This window comes from Triturus cristatus, chromosome 3_2, assembly GCF_964204655.1.
Source record: "Triturus cristatus chromosome 3_2, aTriCri1.1, whole genome shotgun sequence".
NCBI classification, from domain to species: Eukaryota; Metazoa; Chordata; class Amphibia; order Caudata; family Salamandridae; genus Triturus; species Triturus cristatus.
The window spans coordinates 1,181,049,773-1,181,070,026 of NC_140584.1; the positions used below are offsets into that span (position 1 = coordinate 1,181,049,773).

General features: G+C 47.3%; 1 protein-coding gene across 14 annotated transcripts in view; it reads right to left on the bottom strand.

Annotated features, from left to right (window-relative positions):
• Positions 1 to 20,254, bottom strand: part of NHEJ1 (non-homologous end joining factor 1) — a 1,170,625-nt gene that overhangs the window by 661,129 nt on the left and 489,242 nt on the right. For 5 of the 14 annotated variants that reach the window (XM_085650076.1, XM_085650072.1, XM_085650074.1 and 2 more), the window contains one exon: positions 8,743 to 9,434. The exons of 7 other annotated variants lie outside the window; for them this stretch is intronic. In XM_085650076.1, coding sequence (XP_085506202.1) covers positions 9,072 to 9,434 — 363 coding nt within the window. In that variant the 3' untranslated portion in view covers positions 8,743 to 9,071. Of the gene's footprint in view, positions 1 to 8,742; positions 9,435 to 20,254 lie in introns of those variants that run through there. 2 more of the 14 variants (XM_085650071.1, XM_085650070.1) reach the window with 2 other exon arrangements.

The window sequence follows — 20,254 nt, forward strand, 5'->3', positions numbered from 1 at the left end:
GGTATAAAAACACTGAAAGCTCTAGGAGCTATAATATGTTGTTCCCCGGAAGGAGTAAGATTGTTTTTACGTGATTTCAAAGGTCACTATGTGTCTCGAGACATGGATACCCGACTGCAGACTTTACCTACACATCTATGGGCACAAGGCCCTACTGATGTTGGTTGCATGAATATTACACCATATCGAGTTACACTAAAGGCAGGAGTGGTACTACCACGAATGCGACAATACAAGTTACCACCAGATGCTGTAGTGGCTTTACTACAAATCATTGACGAGCTCATTGCCCAAGGAGTGGTTGTAGAAACAGACTCCAATGTATGTAATTCACCGATAATTCCGATTCTTAAACGAACAGATCCGAAGGCCCCGCCAGTATATCGATTGGTTATTGATCTGCGCGAATTGAACAAATGCATTGTGTTACTGACAGCTATTGATTCCGAAGCAACATTCTTTACTGTAATTGATCTCAAAAATGCCTTTTTCAGCGTCCCTATAGATCCGGAAAGCCAATACTTGTTTGGATTTAGTTTAAATGGACGTAGCTTTAAATTCTCACGCGCACCTCAAGGATTTACAGAAAGCCCCAGCATCTATAGCCAAGCACTGAAACGAGAACTCGACAGTATCCACATGCCAGTAAACACTGCCCTGCTTCAATATGTCGATCAATCAATCAATCAGTGACACTTATAAAGCGCGCTACATACCCATAGGGTCTCAAGGCGCTGGGGGGGGGGGGGGTGCCGCTACTGCTCGAACAGCCAGGTCTTCAGCTTCTTCCTGAAGGAGAGGTGGTCTTGGGTCAGGCGCAGGTCGGACGGGAGGCAGTTCCAGGTCTTGGCGGCCAGGTAGGAGAAGGACATTCCCCCTTTAGTCTTTCTTCGGATGCGGGGGACGGCGGCGAGGGCGTGGTTGGCTGATCGGAGGTGGCGTTTGGGAGCGTAGAAGTTGACTCGGCTGTTGAGGTAGCTCGGGCCTTGGTCGTGTAGGGCTTTGTGTGCGTGGGTGAGGAGGCGGAAGGTGATTCTCTTGTTGATGGGGAGCCAGTGAAGGTCTCTCAGATGTCCGGAGATGTGGCTGGATCGTGGGATGTCGAGGATGAGTCTGGCTGAGGCGTTTTGGATCCGCTGGAGTCTCTTCTGGAGCTTGGCGGTGGTCCCGGCGTAGAGGGCGTTGCCGTAGTCCAGTCGGCTGGTGACGAGGGCCTGGGTGACGGTCTTCCTGGTCTCAGTGGGGATCCACCAGAAGATCTTCCGTAGCATGCGTAGGATGTTGAAGCACGCCGAGGAGACGCTGCTGACTTGCCTGGTCATGGAGAGGGAGGAGTCCAAGATGAAGCCCAGGTTTCGTGCATGGTCTGTCGGTTTGGGTGCGGTGCCCAGGGCGGGAGGCCACCAGGAGTCGTCCCAGGCGGAGGGAGAGGAGCCCAGGATGAGGACCTCCGTCTTGTCCGAGTTCAGTTTCAGGCGGCTGGTCGTCATCCACTCGGCTACCTCTTTCATCCCTTCGTGTAGGTTGGCTCTGGCGGCGGCGGGGTTGTTGGTCAGGGAGAGGATCAGCTGGGTGTCGTCGGCGTAGGAGATGATGCTGAGGTGGTGTTTGCGTACGATGGCCGCGAGGGGGCTCATGTAGACGTTGAAGAGGGTGGGGCTCAGGGATGATCCTTGGGGGACGCCGCAGATGACTTCGGAGGCCTCTGACTTGTACGGTGGTAGGCGGACTCGCTGTGTTCTTCCGTCGAGGAAGGAGATGATCCATTCCAGCGCCTTGTCCTGGATTCCGATGTTGCTGAGGCGCCGTACCAGGGTGCGGTGATCACCGCCCGAAGCGAACCTGAATGTGAAAAAGCATCACTGACAGTTTTACAATTTCTAGCCGAAAAAGGGCACAAGGTGTCCCCTTCTAAGCTGCAATTCTGTGTCCAGCGAGTTGTTTACCTTGGTCACTCGCTGTCCAAGGAGGGAAGGCAGCTTACACCCGACCGCATTCAGTTAATAGCTAACATGCCAATACCCAAGACACAAAAGGAGGTGCGGGCTTTTATAGGCCTCACGTCATATTGTAGGCAGTGGATCCCTCAGTATGCATTTTTAGCAAAACCACTCATTCAATTGACAACACAGGAGGTAGCCACATCGACTGTTCTCCCTTGGACTCAGGAACATACACACGCTTTTGAAAGTTTAAAGAAAGCTTTATGTCAAGCACCTGTCCTAGCAACACCATGTTACAATAAACAGTTTACACTTTTTGTTACAGAACGCGAAGGTACTGCCTTGTCAGTACTCACACAGGAACAGGCAGGATCCCACAAACCATGTGCTTATTTTTCTAGTACATTAGATCCCGTAGCTCAGGCTTTGCCTGCATGCCTGAAATCGGTGGCAGCAACAGCTTTAGCAATAAGACAAAGCGATGCCATAGTGTTAGGACATCCATTGACAGTTCAAGTACCACATGCAGTAGAGGTTCTTGTGAATAGAACGCAAACACAGCACTTGACTATAGCGCGACTTACAGGGTATGAATTAAAATTGTTTCAACCACATATAGAAATCAGACGTTGTAACACATTGAATCCTGCCACACTTTTACCCATAATCGGAACAGACCCACTAGCTCATGATTGTATTGATGTTATTACAATCACGACGAAACCCAGACAAGACTTGACAGATGTCCCATTGTCAGACCCAGACCTAACGTTGTATGTAGATGGTTCGTGTATGAGAACAAGTACAGGAGAGTTAGTGGCCGCTTACGCAGTCACAACAGACACTGAAATCATTGAAACAAATTGCATAAATACCTTGTCCGCTCAAGCAGCAGAGCTCGTCGCTCTGACACAAGCCTGTATTCAAGCCACAAATAAAAGAGTCAACATATACACTGATTCACGTTATGCATTCGGAGTTGTACATGACTTCGGCGTGCTGTGGCGAGAGAGAGGTTATTTAACTTCTCACGGTGCCCACATTCAGCACGGACCCCTCATTCATGCCTTATTAGATGCAATACATCTACCCACTGCAATATCAATTATGAAATGTAAAGCTCATACGAAAGTTACTGATATCATTTCTCAAGGCAATGATCTAGCTGACAGAACAGCTAAACAGACTGCTCAAACTCAAACATCCGACATGACAAAGACAATAGTCCCGACGCCAACACATTGTATGACGATTAAAGATCCCGCTCTTGATGTAATTGACATACAGACACATGCTACACCAGACGAAATAAGGAAATGGACTGAATTAGGAGGGATTCAAACGGACCAAGGATGGATGACGAAGGAAAAATCTGTGTGGTTCCTTCCTGATTCAATGGTCCAAGTTATTATTAACACTATACATAGTCCAGCGCATCTAGGAGAAAAAGCTATGCTAGACAGCATCCAACACATTTGGTTCAATAAACATTTACGAGCAGCAGCCAAGCAAAAAGTTCGTACCTGTATGATCTGTTGTCAGTTCAACCCAGGAAAAAGCGTTCCCGTAGAACAGGGTGGATTTCAGCCTCCTGATCACCCTTTTGAAGTGCTCCAGATGGATTATATCCAGATGGAACGATGTCGAGGATTCAAATATGTTCTCGTAGTTGTCTGTGCTCTTTCCCGTTGGACAGAGGCATACCCGGTTTCAGATTACACTGCCCCGACTACTGCCAAACAGTTAGTTCGAGAATTCTTCCCACGATACGGTTTACCACGTGTTGTCTACTCAGATAACGGCCAGCCGTTCTCATCCGAACTAATGAAACACGTTTCACTTTTGTTAGGCTATCAGTGGAAATTCCACTGTGTCCGACACCCCGAGGCAGCAGGTCTCGTAGAAAGACATAATCAGATCCTGAAAATCAGATTGTCCAAAATATGCAGAGAGAAAGGTGTCGACTGGGTAGTAGCCTTACCAGTTGCACTCTTTTACATGAGAATGGTAGCACACTCTCGAACAGGGCTATCCCCGTATGAGGTGATCTTTGGCAGACCACCAAATATGTGGGGGACGCCTATACCACGAAAAATAACTGATATTGACTGTAATATGCGGACAGATTATTTGGCTTCCTTGATGTCTGCACTACAATCTTGTCGTTCACAGGTAGCTGCAGCCTTTCCCGACAACACTGAGGTGAAACCCCATGATATAATTCCGGGGGACCTGGTCCTCGTGAGGAACTTTGATCGAAAGACTCAGCTGGATCCTAGGTGGAAGTCACCGCAACTGGTCTTGCTCACCACAAGGACAGCCGTGAAGATCGAAGGCAGAAAAGGCTGGGTACATTCAAGTCATATCAAGAAATTTCATGGACTACCATCGGATGTAAACACCACACCTTGTGTGTCTTCACCCATTGACTCAAAACTTCCTTTTGTTGAATCAAGTAGTCACAAACAATATAAACTAAAACTCAGATCTAACCAGTCGGGAAATTTGATTGTTTAAGTCCTCTCCAAGGTGAAGCGGTTGAATTTGTCTCTGACATGTATCCCTTAGATCTGAATAGAGAAAACACCCGAAAAATGTTGAAACGACATGCATACTGTAAATCACTGCGTAGTCATTGCACAGTGACGTTATTAATTTTGTTTTTCTTAAGTCTTTTAATAATTACTGCAAGTATATTGTTGCACATATATTATCCTATTTCTAGACATGTTTATAATGTTACTGCTGAACATTCTTTTAGTGAATTACCTCCGCATGAGTTGTCTTATAGATTTGCGCTGCGCAATAATACGTTTATTAGTATGTTACATCATTCCCATCAGATTAGCAATGCTACAAATTGTTGGATATGTGGCCGACTCCCTCCCTATCAGAATTATAAAGGAATTCTACCTCTTTTTCCATACCCGTTCACACACAACGGCTCCTGTGGAGCATGGTTTAGTTTAATTAATCCCCTAGATTCAAATTCTGCAGTTTATCAAGACAACTGGGTATGGGGAAATTTAAACTTAGTTTTACTTAAAGTCTGCTACCCTAACAAGGAGGGACTTCCCAAGAGAACAGGAACTGATCTAGAAAATGAAGTATATGGATTAGGTAATTTTACGCCTAATCTTATGATCCTAAATGTCGAATCCGAAGCTACTCCAATTTTGCCCGCCATGTCAGTATTTCCAGTAAAAGGTGAATTATGTGTAAGAAAGAATGGTTCCATACATATGGGCCATAGTAGATGCACCACTGTAATAGAATTCAGTGATCAAGGCAAGTCGACATTTAGAGCTTCCCGCCATTCCTATTTTATATGTGGTCAGACGGCATATGTACGTTTGCCTCTAGATTGGGATGGTACCTGCTACATTGGATTCCTCCTACCACCTGTTTTCCTAGCTCCTCCTGATTCTCATAGAAATACTCATTTAGTACACAATAGACAGCAGAGAGATCTCCCAATTGTCGATTACACTGAAACAGCATGGGAAAAATACACAGATTTCAATAAAGGTTTCTTTCCCTATATAGGTACAGTTACCAATAGTAAGCTGATACGTAGATTAACCAGAACCCTTGAAGCAGTAGTGAACGAAACTATTTCCGCCTTAGGCAATTTAACAGAAGAGCAGTCTGCTATGCGGATTGTTGTGCTTCAAAATAGTCTTGTCCTTGACGTTATCCTGGCCGATAGGGGCGGAGCTTGTAGGGTCATCAAATCAAGCTGTTGCATTTTTCATACCAGAAAATTCGCCATCTGTATATAAAGCCATAACTCGCCTTCATAAGATTGTAAGCCAGATACACCAGAATCCAGGCACCTGGACTTGGTCCGGTTGTTTTTGGAGTGTATTATCTACCTTTGGATGGAGGGTCCTATCCTTCCTAGGTATTGGCTTTCTCATACTATTCAGTTGCTGCTTATGCCTACAATGTGGACCAGCGATTTGTGGTCTGTGTGCCACATCGTGTATTCCACCACCAAGATTTCATTCGTCCCAGAAGAAAAAAGAAGAACAAATGATGCTATATGAACAGATCAATGGATTAATGAAGATTGATATCTCTTGACGGGCAAGTAGGGGACAAGGAGGGAATGTGGAAATATGGATTTTTCTGATCAGTTATGTCCCCTATCTTGGACCCCAACGGTTTCATGTATGAATCACAAGTACATGTATGTTCCCTCCAGTTCCAGTTATGAAGACGCAAACACATGTGCGTCCACCGTCAACATGTCCTCTTTCAGATCAGCCATGAATGGGCCGGATATTCCATTCCTAAGTATGAAAGGCCACCGGCTTTATATGGTTCACTTATGCCATTTTACAGTCCAGGCAAGTAGGCCCTGATTCTGTCATCAAGCTTTTCTTGCCTTCTGTCTCTGAAAGCTCCAGTCTGAGCCTGCATCTGTGACCATGAACTTTGTCTCATTCCCTGCGCGGCTCACGAAGCCTGACATCAGCCTGTTGCCTGCCAAGAAACTGTATTTCACCTTCGAAATTATCTGCTCCGCTCCCTGCCCAATGCATTCCTGTCTAGTAGTTTAAGTAAACATTCTTCCAGCTACCGAGCAAAGGCCCGGTTTTTCTGTCTTTATGCAAGTAATTCATAGCCCTGTTACTATGGAAGATTCCTGCCCTCGCATCTAGTGTAGACACTTAGACGCTTATACACGTACTAACAGTCAGTATAGTCAGTATAGAATAAGATTCCACTCTAAGAGACCTCTCTTTTGGATAACATAGTTCTTTAAACATAGGATGTTAGATATGATTTGGGGATTAGGTTGACTTGACCCTCCAGACATCTGTCGCCACATGTAGAGCTAAATGTCAAATCCCCTTCACCCCCTAGTCGCACGTCAATCATACGTCATGCTGCTGCGCGCGCATCTTTGCCAAGTATTTCTGCTGACATTGCGAAATTATTTCATAGGTCCACCCATATGTGACATCACAACCAATGACGTTTCCTTGTTACTCCCAATTACGCCTCCTTCAGCTACGCATGTGAAATGTTATCTTTGCTATCAATTGTTACGCCTCTTGCATTTGCTTCACTGTAATGCCTATTGTATAAAAGTGATTAATTATCAATAATGTATGTACTTCACTTCCTGAACCTTCGTGGTGATGGAACTTGGAGCAACCGATTCGAATCGTCCATTGGAATAAAGCCCATTCCGAACCTCTAATACCACGGATTCTGCCTCTTATTTATTGAGCTATTTTTATTATGTTTCTGTATCAAATTAAGTCCCGGTAATTAAATTATTTACCACAAGGATACAACCCTGGCGAACCCCCTCCGTGGAGGCAATCGGCCTGGTCTTCTCTCCTCCTGGGTCCAAAACGAACCGCTACAGAAGTAGACTCATGCAACCTACGTAGGAGGATGATGAGGGGTTCTTCAAAACCCATTTCCCCCATCATCATCCATAGCTTCCCCCTACTAACAGTGTCAAAAGCACTGGACAAGTCCATGCAGGCCTGGTGAATCGAAACCCCCTGGCCCTCATGTACTTGCCCATGATCAGGGACAAATTAAGACACTGTTCATTTGTTCCCATCCCCTTTCTAAAGCCATATTGGGTGTTAGCTATCAATCCCGAGTCATTTGCCCACGACTCCAATGGTGCCAAAATCACCCTCCCCATGACTTTACAAGTGGCATCTATTAAGGAAATTGGTCTGAAGCGTGTGGGGTCATTCCTGTTTCCTTTTTTAAAAATTGGTACTACCACTGCTTCCTTTCATGATGATGGAATGTGGCCAACTATTACTGCTTTAAAAACATTAAGTAGTAGAGGTGCCCATAATTGGGGATTACTTTTAAGTAAATCTAGGGGAAACCCATCTGGTCCTAGTGCTTTTAGAGATATGCCCTTAGCTATTGCATCTTCGACCTCACTTAGGGAAAGGCATAGACTTAATTCATTAGCAGATTGTAAATCAATAACTTTCTCATCCCTTTGTTCTTGTATTGGTATGCCTCAAGGATTAAAACATTTTTAGAAAATGGGCTTCCCAAACCTCACCTGTTATGGTCGACTCCATGCTCCTAGCATCAATAGAGAAGAGCGGACGGTTTATAACCTCCCAAAAACTCTTAGAGTCCTTAAGGGAGCTGGCTCTCTCTAGGTCCTCCCAGGCCGTGCTTCTTAATTCGTTTTTTCCTAGAATTAATAACTTTTTTGTAAGTCTGTCTCGCTGTCTTTACCTGGACCATATTCCGAGGAACCACTTGCAGGGCTTTCCTGAGATCGTTTTGCCCCTTGGAGCACTCAGCATTAAACCATCTAATTTCAGGTAAATCCTGCTTCCTAATCGGCTTGTTTAAGTTTTTGGCCACATTTGCACACATTGATTCGAAAGACTTTACTACCAAATCTGAGAGGGAGTCAAAGGTTAGGCAGGTCATAAAATTACTGTGATTTTCTTTCAAAATGGTCTCCTCAAACTGCTTTGAGTCTACCAAGCGCCATTTCAGCCTTACCCCTCGATTATGGTTGTACTTTAGCAGGCGTTCATCCCCTCTGACTTTCTGTGCTGTGACATACATGGATAAGGTAAGAGGATTATGATCGCTAGCGGGGTGTGGTTCAACGGCAAAGCTATCTACTAACCATGTCTGTGTGAGGGACGATGTGGGGAGGGAGGTGGTTCACCTAAAACACTAACACAGGGACTCACTGATGAGGTAAAGAAGCGGACTTTATTGGCTCAATAAGCGTTCTTTGTTTTGACGTTCTGGATGAGGTCTGTTGCTCCAGGAGTCAGTGTCCGGTTTAAGGGTTCCTCTGTAGGGATCTTCTCTCCGTCCGGTTCTTCCGTAGGGACCGTCTCCTCCTCCGCCGTCCGTGACCCAGGGAAGAGATACAGAGGGACACAAAGGTGAGTAGGGTTGTAGGGACCAAGGGCGCTTTGAGGGGGGAAAGGGTTGTGAGGGATCACCGGGGCTACCACCAACTTTTGTGACTCCTGTAACTCAGGTGAAGTAAGGAGGTGAACGTAGGTAGAGAAGGCTGGAGGGGGGGAGCGTGGTTGACCCACAGAAAAAGAATCCTCAACACTCAGGCTCCCCGTACTCCCGTGACCTCCCTCACCCTCTTCACTTCGTCCCTCCCCGTACTTGTGACAGACTCAAGATACGATCACGTACCTTTCCCAGCCACGCTCCTCCAGGAACGTGGCGGGGCGAGTAGCGTATCCGTTGGCCTCCTGGCTCCGTCGGCGCCGTCTCTCGGACTCCGCACTCTCCTTCAGTCGTCTCTCCTTCTCCACTGCTCACTCGTTCCTGCTCCGTCTCCTTCGCTCGGCTCTCCTCGCTTCCTCCGGCTTTCGTGTCCTTCTTCTCTTCCGGGTTCGTTTTACCAGGTCCCGGGCTCTCCGATTGGATGACGTGGTCTGACGTGCAGACAGTCGGCTCCTCCCCACGGGTTTCTCTGGTGGAGTTAAAGGGCCCGTACCAGTCCTGTGGCCAAGGCGTAAAGGAACAATCAGGCATCCCCTCGGGTTGTGTGTCAGAAGCCGTGCCCCCAGTGGTGCCCCCGTGACAGTCTGTTTACTGGATATTAGCATAAAATCAATTGTACTCGCACTCCCTCCCCCGGATATGTTGGAAACTGCGCAGAGGGATTACTAACCACAGTATTCATCATACAAAGATCATTTACCAAAATGATGGTATTCAATGCGTCGCCCTGTGGTGTATGTTTAAAATGCGACACAAATTGGGTTTCTATATCAACTACCCCACATACTTTGTGTGAGTTGTACGGACAAGTGGTGCAGTTGAAGTCTCCCACCCAGATTAAACAAAGGTTGATAATTCATGGCCACATTATCGATCTCCTCTTTTAGTGTGTTAATGACCTCATTAATATTAGGGTCAAAGATATTGTAGTACCAATTAATTAATAACATTGTTACGTCAATTAAATTAAAAATTAAAATAAGCTGGTACCAGTTGGAGTCTATTATGCTCTCTATCCTAATTGAATCATACATAAGTGAAATAAAAGTCACTAAACCTCCCTTAGCCCTCCCTGCTGGTGATGGGTTTGCGTGTTTATTTAATGAATGATATCCATCAATAGTGATATCAGCCCGGTTTCTTGGAGACAGATAATATCAAAAGTCTTCATATGCAACCAGACCTCATCTGTTAGTTTTGAGGAGATGCCCGCAATATTTCATGATATAAACCTCAAAGAACGTATAATGATATTCTGAACCCCAGGTACTTCACGGACAATATCATTGTCTTTAGGACACCGAGCCAAAGGCTCTTCACCAACAATATTATTAACAATTAAATCATCTATTTTGATAATAGGATCCACCCTTATATCACCTGCAATCTCAGTGTGCAGATGCTGGTGAGAGAAAGAACTGGTGTCATGACGATTTATAGGTGATGTAGCCACTATACAACCTGATTCCTTTATAACAGTCTCTGGAACAGTGACAGAAATAACTATGTCCCCTGGATTATTCCTGGCTATGGTTAGTCAGTCTATATTTGCCAGATCACTCAAAGCCTCATAACGGCTGGGGTGAAACCAGGGAGGAGGTGGAAAATGTAATTGTGCCCCTACAGGTCTCCCTTCTTCAACAATATGCCAACTAGCTCTTTGATGGTTGGTAGAAAAATCCCAAAGGCAAAACAGACATCTCCTCCATGCTTTTGAAGCAATTCTCCACCCTATCTAATATGGTCCTAACTAAGCCTGGAGATCTAAAGGTCAGGGCAATGCAATCTCCCTGGAGTGATTTATTAGATTTCCCCAGCCATCCTATACGGCGGGCCATTTTAAATTCTGCAAATAGCAACCTATTGCTGATGCCTGTTCTAGCACTCAGGAAGTGAAGGGATTTATTCCTCAGGGTTGACCAGTGCTCCATAACTCCAGTTGCTAATATTGGAACATTGGCCAACACCACAATATATGGTGTTGCTTCTGGAGGTAAGTGTAAGTTAGAGCATGAGGGACCAGGAGATCTTTGACCACAGGATTGACTATTTGGGGCTCCTAAGTTTCGCGGTTCTTCTACAGAAAAATTGCTAGGCTTAACTGTTCGGGTGTTTCTTAAATTATGTACCATCTGATTGTGCCTGGATGTTGGCCCTTCTGGCCAATGTTGTATATCAGTACCATTTGTGGATTGGTGTGAAGCCCTTGAACGGGAGGAATCAACCTGGCTCACTAATCTAGGGACAGGTTCAGAATGCTGTACATCACCATCCCTGGTAACACCCCCAACCACATCTGATCCACCGGCTATAAAAGATACAGAAGTATTAGGCAGAGATTTTACCAGACAGTTTATCCGTCCCTCAATTTCAGATAGTTTTTTAAAAATAGGGTCTAAGTGGGCTAAAATACATGTTCTAATTTGTTTATAAAAGAGTCATCCCCTCTGACTTTCTGTGCTGTGACATACATGGATAAGGTAAGAGGATTATGATCGCTAGCTTGGAGCTTGGAGCTTCCATATATGCCACATCATCCAGTATTTGTCCTTGGTGAGCCCCTTGGTTGCGTCCTCTCTCAACATGTTTACTCCTAGGGCCCAAAAGCTTAGGAGAGGAAATGGTTTGCTTGTTTGGTTTGTTTTGTTTATTCGGAGCATGCCCCTTCCTTTTTTTCGGGGGAGGTGCAAGACTGTTCCCATGATTGATTTTCACTTTTTGTCCTCGTGTGACCACATCTGGCCTCAGTAGAGTGTCAGACCATCAGGATTATCAAAGTCCGGAGACTGTATGGCCTCTGCTTGTGGTATAACCAAATTAGATTGTGACACATGGGTTACAGGGATTACAGGGGGGACAGATGGAGCCAATGTCACAGGGACTGTTCGTTGTTGAAGATTTTGCAGGTCTAGGGACAATCTACGCTCGGTCAGCTGAATTTCATGTATGAGAGTCGACTCAGCCCTTAACAGGAAGGCGTCCAATGTCCCCACTATCCCTTAACCATTTCCGGGTTTGGTTCGGTTCATCCTGTGAAACCCAAATAGCCTTATCGACTCAATACAGTATATTAAAATTGGGCAAAAAATTGTCGATGTCACAATACCATATAGGAGAATATTACAACCAGATGCAGATAATATGCCCGGCCCAGCCCAGCCTCGACCGGCCGCGGACGGGCCCGCCGTTGGCCCGGGCTTTGCCCAAGCACGGCCCGGGCACGCCCGTGCGCGTCCTGCGCTTCGGGAGCCCTTGCCGGTTCTTATGCCCCTCCTGGCACGTAGGATGTCGTCAGTGGCAGGCGCGCGGCTCGGAGTCCTGGGAATTGGAGTTCCCCCAGCTCGCTGTGTCCTGTGGCGAGCAGCAACAATGTGTCCCAGGGTTCTGGCCCAAGATTCTGGCAAGATTTCAGGCAAGTAGAAAGAGCTCCAGTTCTAGTGTCCTTGGATGCTGAGAAAGCGTTCACATCTGTGGAATGGGACTACCTGTTTTAGATAATGAAATGCATGGGGAGTTGCCGTGAGTGCCTCACGTTGGTTAGGGGGATGAACCATCACTGTAAAGCATTGGTCACTTGTGGGGGGCCATACCTCTCCCGTCTTCGTATTCACTGTGGTACTCTTTAAGGTTTCTCCCCATCACCTTTGCTGCTCCACCTAGCCCTACAACCGTTAGCAATTGCAATCTGCCACAATGACTAGATTAGAGGAGTACAGACTCCAGAAGGGTAAGTCAAAGCGTTGTATTACACTAATGACATTTTTGAAACTGCATCTCACATTAAATGCCCTTCTACGTTGCATGGAGTCTATCGCTACCTTTTCGGGCTACAAGATAAACAGGACAAAGTAGGAAGGCATGCCGCTAACACCCAGCGCTACGCAGACTCCTGCGGCCAATCGCTCTTTCAGATGGACTAAACACCGGGGGATTCATCCAAACCGGGTCTGGTGAACATGCTTCATGTTAATATTACTCCCCTGAGCGAGAGGATGGAACTCGACTTCCAAAAATGGACAGCGCTGAACCTCTGTGGGGTAAAATACAAATCATCAAAATGAATATAGCACCTAGGTTAAATCATTTATTTTGGAGGTCTCCCCTCACCTGTACGAAATTCTTATTAAAGGGTATGGAAGAAAAAATCTTACACTATTGTGGTATGGCGACAGACCTAGAATAGTGAAATCCAAATTGTACGCTGCTACGTTGGAGAGTTCTCGGCTGCTTCATGTTGAGAGATGTTGGCTGGCACACTCTATATGTTGTGGACCCCGAGGTCCACCCATCTGTGGGTCCACATCGATAGACATATCCTAAACGCACATGCAGACTTAATGTTCAACCATAAGTCAAACCCAGCCAGAAAGGACTCTTCCAATCCAATTATAACTGCTGCAGCCGATGCATGGAACAGAGCCCACAAATTGTTGGAAATTCAGGACCATATACATTTAAGGGCACCTATATGGCATAACGCTGCTATCAAAAGTGGGGTTACCGGCAGTTGATTCACGCACTTAAAGCACACCTAGGCACCATTCCGTCGCCACTCCCTAAATCACCTATTGTCCACTACCTTTACACATGGAAATTCTTCAAGGAGACAATGGCTAGCCTGTATGCCACCAAACTTGACCCACTTTTTCACTACTCACTTCCCTCGCCCTGAGACACTGGTGGACTGCTCGGCTCCAAGCAAGACAACTGGGACCTCATGATGGGAAACTAGTAGGGGCTGAGGGAATCTAACTCAAAGTACAGCTACTACAGGGCTCTACATAGGTGGAGCCGTCGCCACAACGACTGGACAAAGGTCAACTTAACCCACAGACTTTCTGCTGGCGATGTCACGCGCTGCACTGGAATGTCACGCATATCGTTTGGGAATGCAATAAGATACAGGATTTCTAGCAACAGGTGTGGCCCTATAGGACAGCAACACTACCCACACAGTGGAGGTTGGCAGCGCACATTGGACTCCGACACTATATAACAGAACTCCCTGACATTTCACGCCGACTCTCTATTGCCCTGGGGATGGCTAGGTGCGCTCTCTTGAGCAGTCTGGGCCTAGACCTGACTGACAGCCGAACACCCCTGATAACCTCCCTGCCCCCACCCCCGATTTGCACACCTTTTACTTGCCTCAAAATAGTGTGCCAACCAACCACTGCTTTTATTTCTCTGAATATGACCCTGGTCCTACATTTATTTTCTCTCTTCCGCACCTTGTGTGCTCTATCTTCTAATTCACTTCTCAATTATGAGTGGGTGAACCAGCACATTTTTTTCCATGCACACTACATATCATTTTGTAAAAATTAAATCTGTTGAGAGAATCGCACTTGGTGGTCGCATGTATGAAAACTGTACCCAAGGTATGCTCTGGTACACAAGTCACCAGCGATACCGGCGCAATAATATGTGCCTTGAGTTTCTTAAGTCAAGCGCTGAGCATTGCCGGGATAGTGCATGTAGCCGCATCACACATTCCCCTTCAGAGGCTACTGATAGAAGAGGGTCCGGCGATTGAAAACATAATGCATAAATCATGCACGAGCAAAAGGCTAAAAGTACACCAATTATGCAAATCACAAGATCTGAGAATGATGCCAGAATACACTAGTGATAAAAAAAATACTGCGCTCAATGTGCAGCGGTGGTCTATTTTGCTCTTTTTCTGTTCCTTGCTCCCCCCTTCTTTTGAATACAGACCCCCTTGCAGCTGACGTTTACTCATATTCACTCTATTACACTTTTCGCCTCAATATTTTCGCATTCACGGACTTGTAGTCCTGCTTACCCCATGAACTACAATTACCAGAATGCAGAGAAAAATGTGGACTTCTTGTGCATGCCTGCGAAGTCTACAGCCGTGTTAATGTTTATACCCGAGTCTTGAGGTGAGGAGTTGTGTTGTTAATTATACGTGGGAGCCTGCAATACCAGTATAAAAGCCTGTCTCCAATTTCCTTATTAGTCAAGTTATGACGCCTATTGACAACAGCAGTAACAAAATGATGTGGGTACTTAGCTGTAACAACTTACTACAGTTGAGTTGTAATTTCATTATGACCCCAGCCAGAGCCATCAGCCAAGTGAAAGACAGGTTGCAGAGGGTAATTACAGCTGTAGTGTAAACAATGTAAATCAGAACTGGCTTTTCATCCTTGTCCGCTTTTCTTAAAACCAACAGCGATCAGCAGAAAGGAGATATTTATGGTAAAAGGCTTATTTTGTGCATTTCAGGAAAGATGGAATCTTTCTGCATGTTTCTTCACATTCTGAGTTACAGCATTTTTTTAAATTTGACTTACATTAAACTGTCGTTAATATCTTTAATGCTACAAATTGCTAACTGCTTTTTGGTGGGTTTGATTTTGCACTATGGATTCAGCTGTGGTCTTCGTGCCCGCCACCGTGCTATCATCTCTTTCACGCCAGAGAGCTCGGATCCAAAGCTTGAAGCGGGTTGTGGGGTGGGTGATGATCCATGAATGTATAAGCTATGGTTCGGCCACGGGCTTCTTTGGATGGTCAGCTCTGCTCTGTGCATCTGCTGTTCTCTTCCTTTTTGTGCAGACAGCCTATTGATAAAGTGATTGCCTTTTTCAGGGAGTGGTAAACTGAAAAGCAAATCTGACAAATTCCTCAACTACATTTGTGCATAAATCTTTCAAACAATCAAGGAGAGATCAATTGTTGGGCGCCACGGGCAGGGGACACTTCGATCTCAAGGTCACGCTTGGGATCAGAGCCGCTTACTTCAGAATAAATCAGCAGAACTGTCAGCAGGGACCCTTCGCTCTTTGCTGTGTCAGGTCAGGCCGCAATTAAAGGGAAATAGGCCCGTCGAAGAGGCCCCCACTTACATAAATTGGTGAAGGGCTCACGTGCGCACGTAAGAGTGCGCCAAGCCGTCTGCGCGCACAGTTCACGCTTCAATGAGGGGTGGGCGGCCTGCGCGTGACACTGCGCGCCCCGCGCGTGAGACCCGGCCAGCAGCGCCCCATCCCCAGAGAAGCAGAGACCGGGCCCCCTTTCAAAGCCCGCTGCAGCGTGCAGCCTTCCCCCGGCTCCTCCAAGGCCCTCTGTAATTAGCAGGAACCTCAAACCTGTGGGGCTGGAAGCACTTGAAAGGGGCGGCCTCGGAGGGGACGGGCTGGGGTTTGCAAGGAATTCCGTCATGCAACAAGCCCTGCGTTTCAAAAATAATCCGGCCATATAAAACAGAAAAAAAAACCAAACCTCGGCGTAATCGCTCCCCACCACTGGAAAGAAAAGGGAAAGGAATCCGGAGGGAAGGAGGAAGAGGGCAGGAAAGACACCAGCTTTTCAATTTGACGGTGGCAAGGAGGCTGGCAGGAAGCCGGGATCACACACCCATGAAAACGGTCCTATAAATGTTGAACTCAAAAGCAGCCCAGGAGGGGGGCAGAAGGCCTGGCCTTCATGGCAGACATGTATACTTTTCACCGGGAAGTGAACTCAAACAATGGTCAGGAGACCTGCCCGTGAGAAGCATGGCTGCCTGCGCACCGCCCCGGAAACACGTGCCCGCAGGCACAGGGAGCCCGCCACATCGCCCAGACTATACAAGCGGCCGGCCACAACTGCGAAGCCGCCAATGGCGACTCAGCGCACTCAATAAAAGGGGGAATAAATAAATAGCTACCGCCCCAACATGTTAATATCCGCTGTGGGCCATGTGGGATGCACACGATAGGGAGCACTTTATTATAAGAACTAAAGAATATTCAGCCACACCATGACTCCCTGCTGCCGTTAATGACCTTCTGGCGGCTTACTGAAACCTCGGTCTGTCTGACGCTGGTACCTCCATTTTAGAGGTTGAGAAAAGGAAGAATACTTGTGGCCTTGGTCAGGAAGCCCAGTCTGACCGCGTCTGTGCCAAAAGCAGGCTAGTCTTTCTTTCCTTTTCATTACCTCTTCCTGTGGCGCGCACAGTTTGCATGGGGTTCGAGATGGCAGGACTACTCGTTCAAAGTGCAGAGTTCAGGTTACTGCAATGCCGCTCTCTATGCTTCCTGACCAGATAATGAGGTCACGACGAGGCATCCTCTGTGTCCCATGTTACAAAAGGGATCCCTTTGGTTAGGCAGGCAACGGTGACGAGCCTTCTTTCCAGAAGGCATGCACAGAAAGACAGACTTCGTGTCCAGAAAGTCAGACTTCATAGCCGTAGGAAATGGCAGATACCCATGGCCCCAGACTGTCAGGTGACCAGCTGTCTAAATCTCTGCATGGAAGGAACCAATGTGATTGGCTACTATGTTCCCAGATCCACCCCCTACATTCACCCAGAGTGGACAGCTCAATGAATGACAGCTAGATCTCCTGGAATGACGTCAAACCATCCAGGAGCAGCTCGGAGAGCTTGGCCATAGCCTGGGGCAAAGCTGTTTGCCATTCTGCAACCCTGAGCAAACCGGATTCAACATCTGGATAAGTTCTGTCCACAAAAGCCAAGAACCTGTTTCTGGCACATTGATAAGCACACTCCACTGTAGACATGGACTGTCCAACACCCTGAAATGGACTTTCAGAACAAGCAGTCAGGTGGATGAAACACAACCGATGGCCACTGTCAAGGACACATAGAATAGCACGCCTACAGCCACAGGTCAAGGAAATGACAAACCAAGGGCCACTGTCAAGGACACATCGACAGGCCATAGCACGCCTACATCTACAGGTCAAGGAAAGGACAAACCGATGGCCACTGTCAAGGACACATCGACAGGCCATAGCACACCTATAGCCACAGGTCAAGGAAAGGACAAACCGATGGCCACTGTCAAGGACACATCGACATGCCATAACACGCCTATAGCCACAGGTCGATAAAGGACAAACCGATGGCCACTGTCAAGGACACATCTACGTGCCATAGCACGCCTATAGCCACAGGTCAAGGAAAGGACAAACCGATGGCCACTGTCAAGGACACATCGACATGCCATAACACGCCTATAGCCACAGGTCGAGAAAGGACAAACCGATGGCCACTGTCAAGGACACATCTACGTGCCATAGCACGCCTATAGCCACAGGTCAAGGAAAGGACAAACAGATGGCCACTGTCAAGGACACATCGACGTGCCATAGCACGCCTATAGCCACAGGTCAAGGAGAGGACAAACCGATGCCTACTGTCAAGGACACATCGACGTGCCATAACACGCCTATAGCCACAGGTCAAGGAGAGGACAAACCGATGGCCACTCTCAAGGACACATCGACAGGCCATAGCACGCCTATAGCCACAGGTCAAGGAAAGGACAAACCGATGGCCACTGTCAAGGACACATCGACATAGAATAGCACACCTACAGCCACAGGTCAAGGAAAAGACAAACCAAGGGCCACTGTCAAGGACACATTGACAGGCCATAGCACGCCTACATCTACAGGTGAAGGAAAGGACAAACCGATGGCCACTGTCAAGGACACATCGACAGGCCATAGCACGCCTACATCTACAGGTCAAGGAGAGGACAAACCGATGGCCACTGTCAAGGACACATCGACATGCCATAACACGGCTATAGCCATAGGTCAAGGAAAGGACAAACCGATGGCCACTGTCAAGGACACATCGACGTGCCATAGCACGCCTATAGCCACAGGTCAAGGAGGACACAAACCGATGCCCACTGTCAAGGACACATCGACGTGCCATAACACACCTATAGCCACAGGTCAAGGAGAGGACAAACCGATGGCCACTCTCAAGGACACATCGACAGGCCATAGCACGCCTATAGCCACAGGTCAAGGAAAGGACAAACCGATGGCCACTGTCAAGGACTTATCGGCGTGCCATAGCACACCTATAGCCACAGGTCAAGGAAAGCACAAACCGATGGCCACTGTCAAGGACACATCGACATAGAATAGCACACCTACAGCCACAGGTCAAGGAAATGACAAACCAAGGGCCACTGTCAAGGACACATTGACAGGCCATAGCACGCCTACATCTACAGGTCAAGGAAAGGACAAACCGATGGCCACTGTCAAGGACACATCGACGGGCCATAGCACGCCTATAGCCATAGGTCAAGGAAAGGACAAACCTATGGCCACTGTCAAGGACACATCGACATGCCATAACACGCCTATAGCCATAGGTCAAGGAAAGGACAAACCGATGGCCACTGTCAAGGACACATCGACATGCCATAACACGCCTATAGCCATAGGTCAAGGAAAGGACAAACCGATGGCCACTGTCAAGGACACATCGACGTGCCATAACACACCTATAGCCACAGGTCAAGGAGAGGACAAACCGATGCCCACTGTCAAGGACACATCGACGTGTCATAGCACGCCTATAGCCACAGGTCAAGGAGAGGACAAACCGATGCCCACTGTCAAGGACACATCGACGTGCCATAACACGCCTATAGCCACAGGTCAAGGAGAGGACAAACCGATGGCCACTGTCAAGGACACATCGACATAGAATAGCACGCCTATAGCCACAGGTCAAGGAAAGGACAAACCGATGGCCACTGTCAAGGACACATCGACGTGCCATTGCACGCCTATAGCCACAGGTCAAGGAAAGGACAAACCGATGGCCACTGTCAAGGACACATCTACATGCCATAGCACGCCTACATCTACAGGTCAAGGAAAGGACAAACCGATGGCCACTGTCAAGGATACATCGACATGGCATAGCACGCCTATAGCCAAGGGTCAATGAATGGACAAACCGATGACCACTATCAAGTACACATCGACATGCAATAGCACGGCTATAGCCACAGGTCAAGGAAAGGACAAACCGATGGCCACTGTCAAGGACACATCGACATACAATAGCACGCCTATAGCCACAGGTCAAGGAAAGGACAAACCGATGGCCACTGTCAAGGACACATCGACGTGCCATAGCACGCCTATATCTACAGGTCAAGGAAAGGACAAACCGATGGCCACTGTCAAGGACACATCGACGTGCTATAACACGCCTATAGCCACAGGTCAAGGAAAGGACAAAACGATGGCCACTGTCAAGGACACATAGACATGCCATAGCACGCCTATAGCCACAGGTCAAGGAAAGGACAAACCGTTGCCCACTGTCAAGGACACATCAACATGGCATAACACGCCTATAGCCACAGGTCAAGGAAAGGACAAACCGATGGCCACTGTCTGGACACATCGACGTGCTATAGCACGCCTATAGCCACAGGTCAAGGAAAGGACAAAACAATGGCCACTGTCAAGGACACATAGACATGCCATAGCACGCCTATAGCCACAGGTCAAGGAAA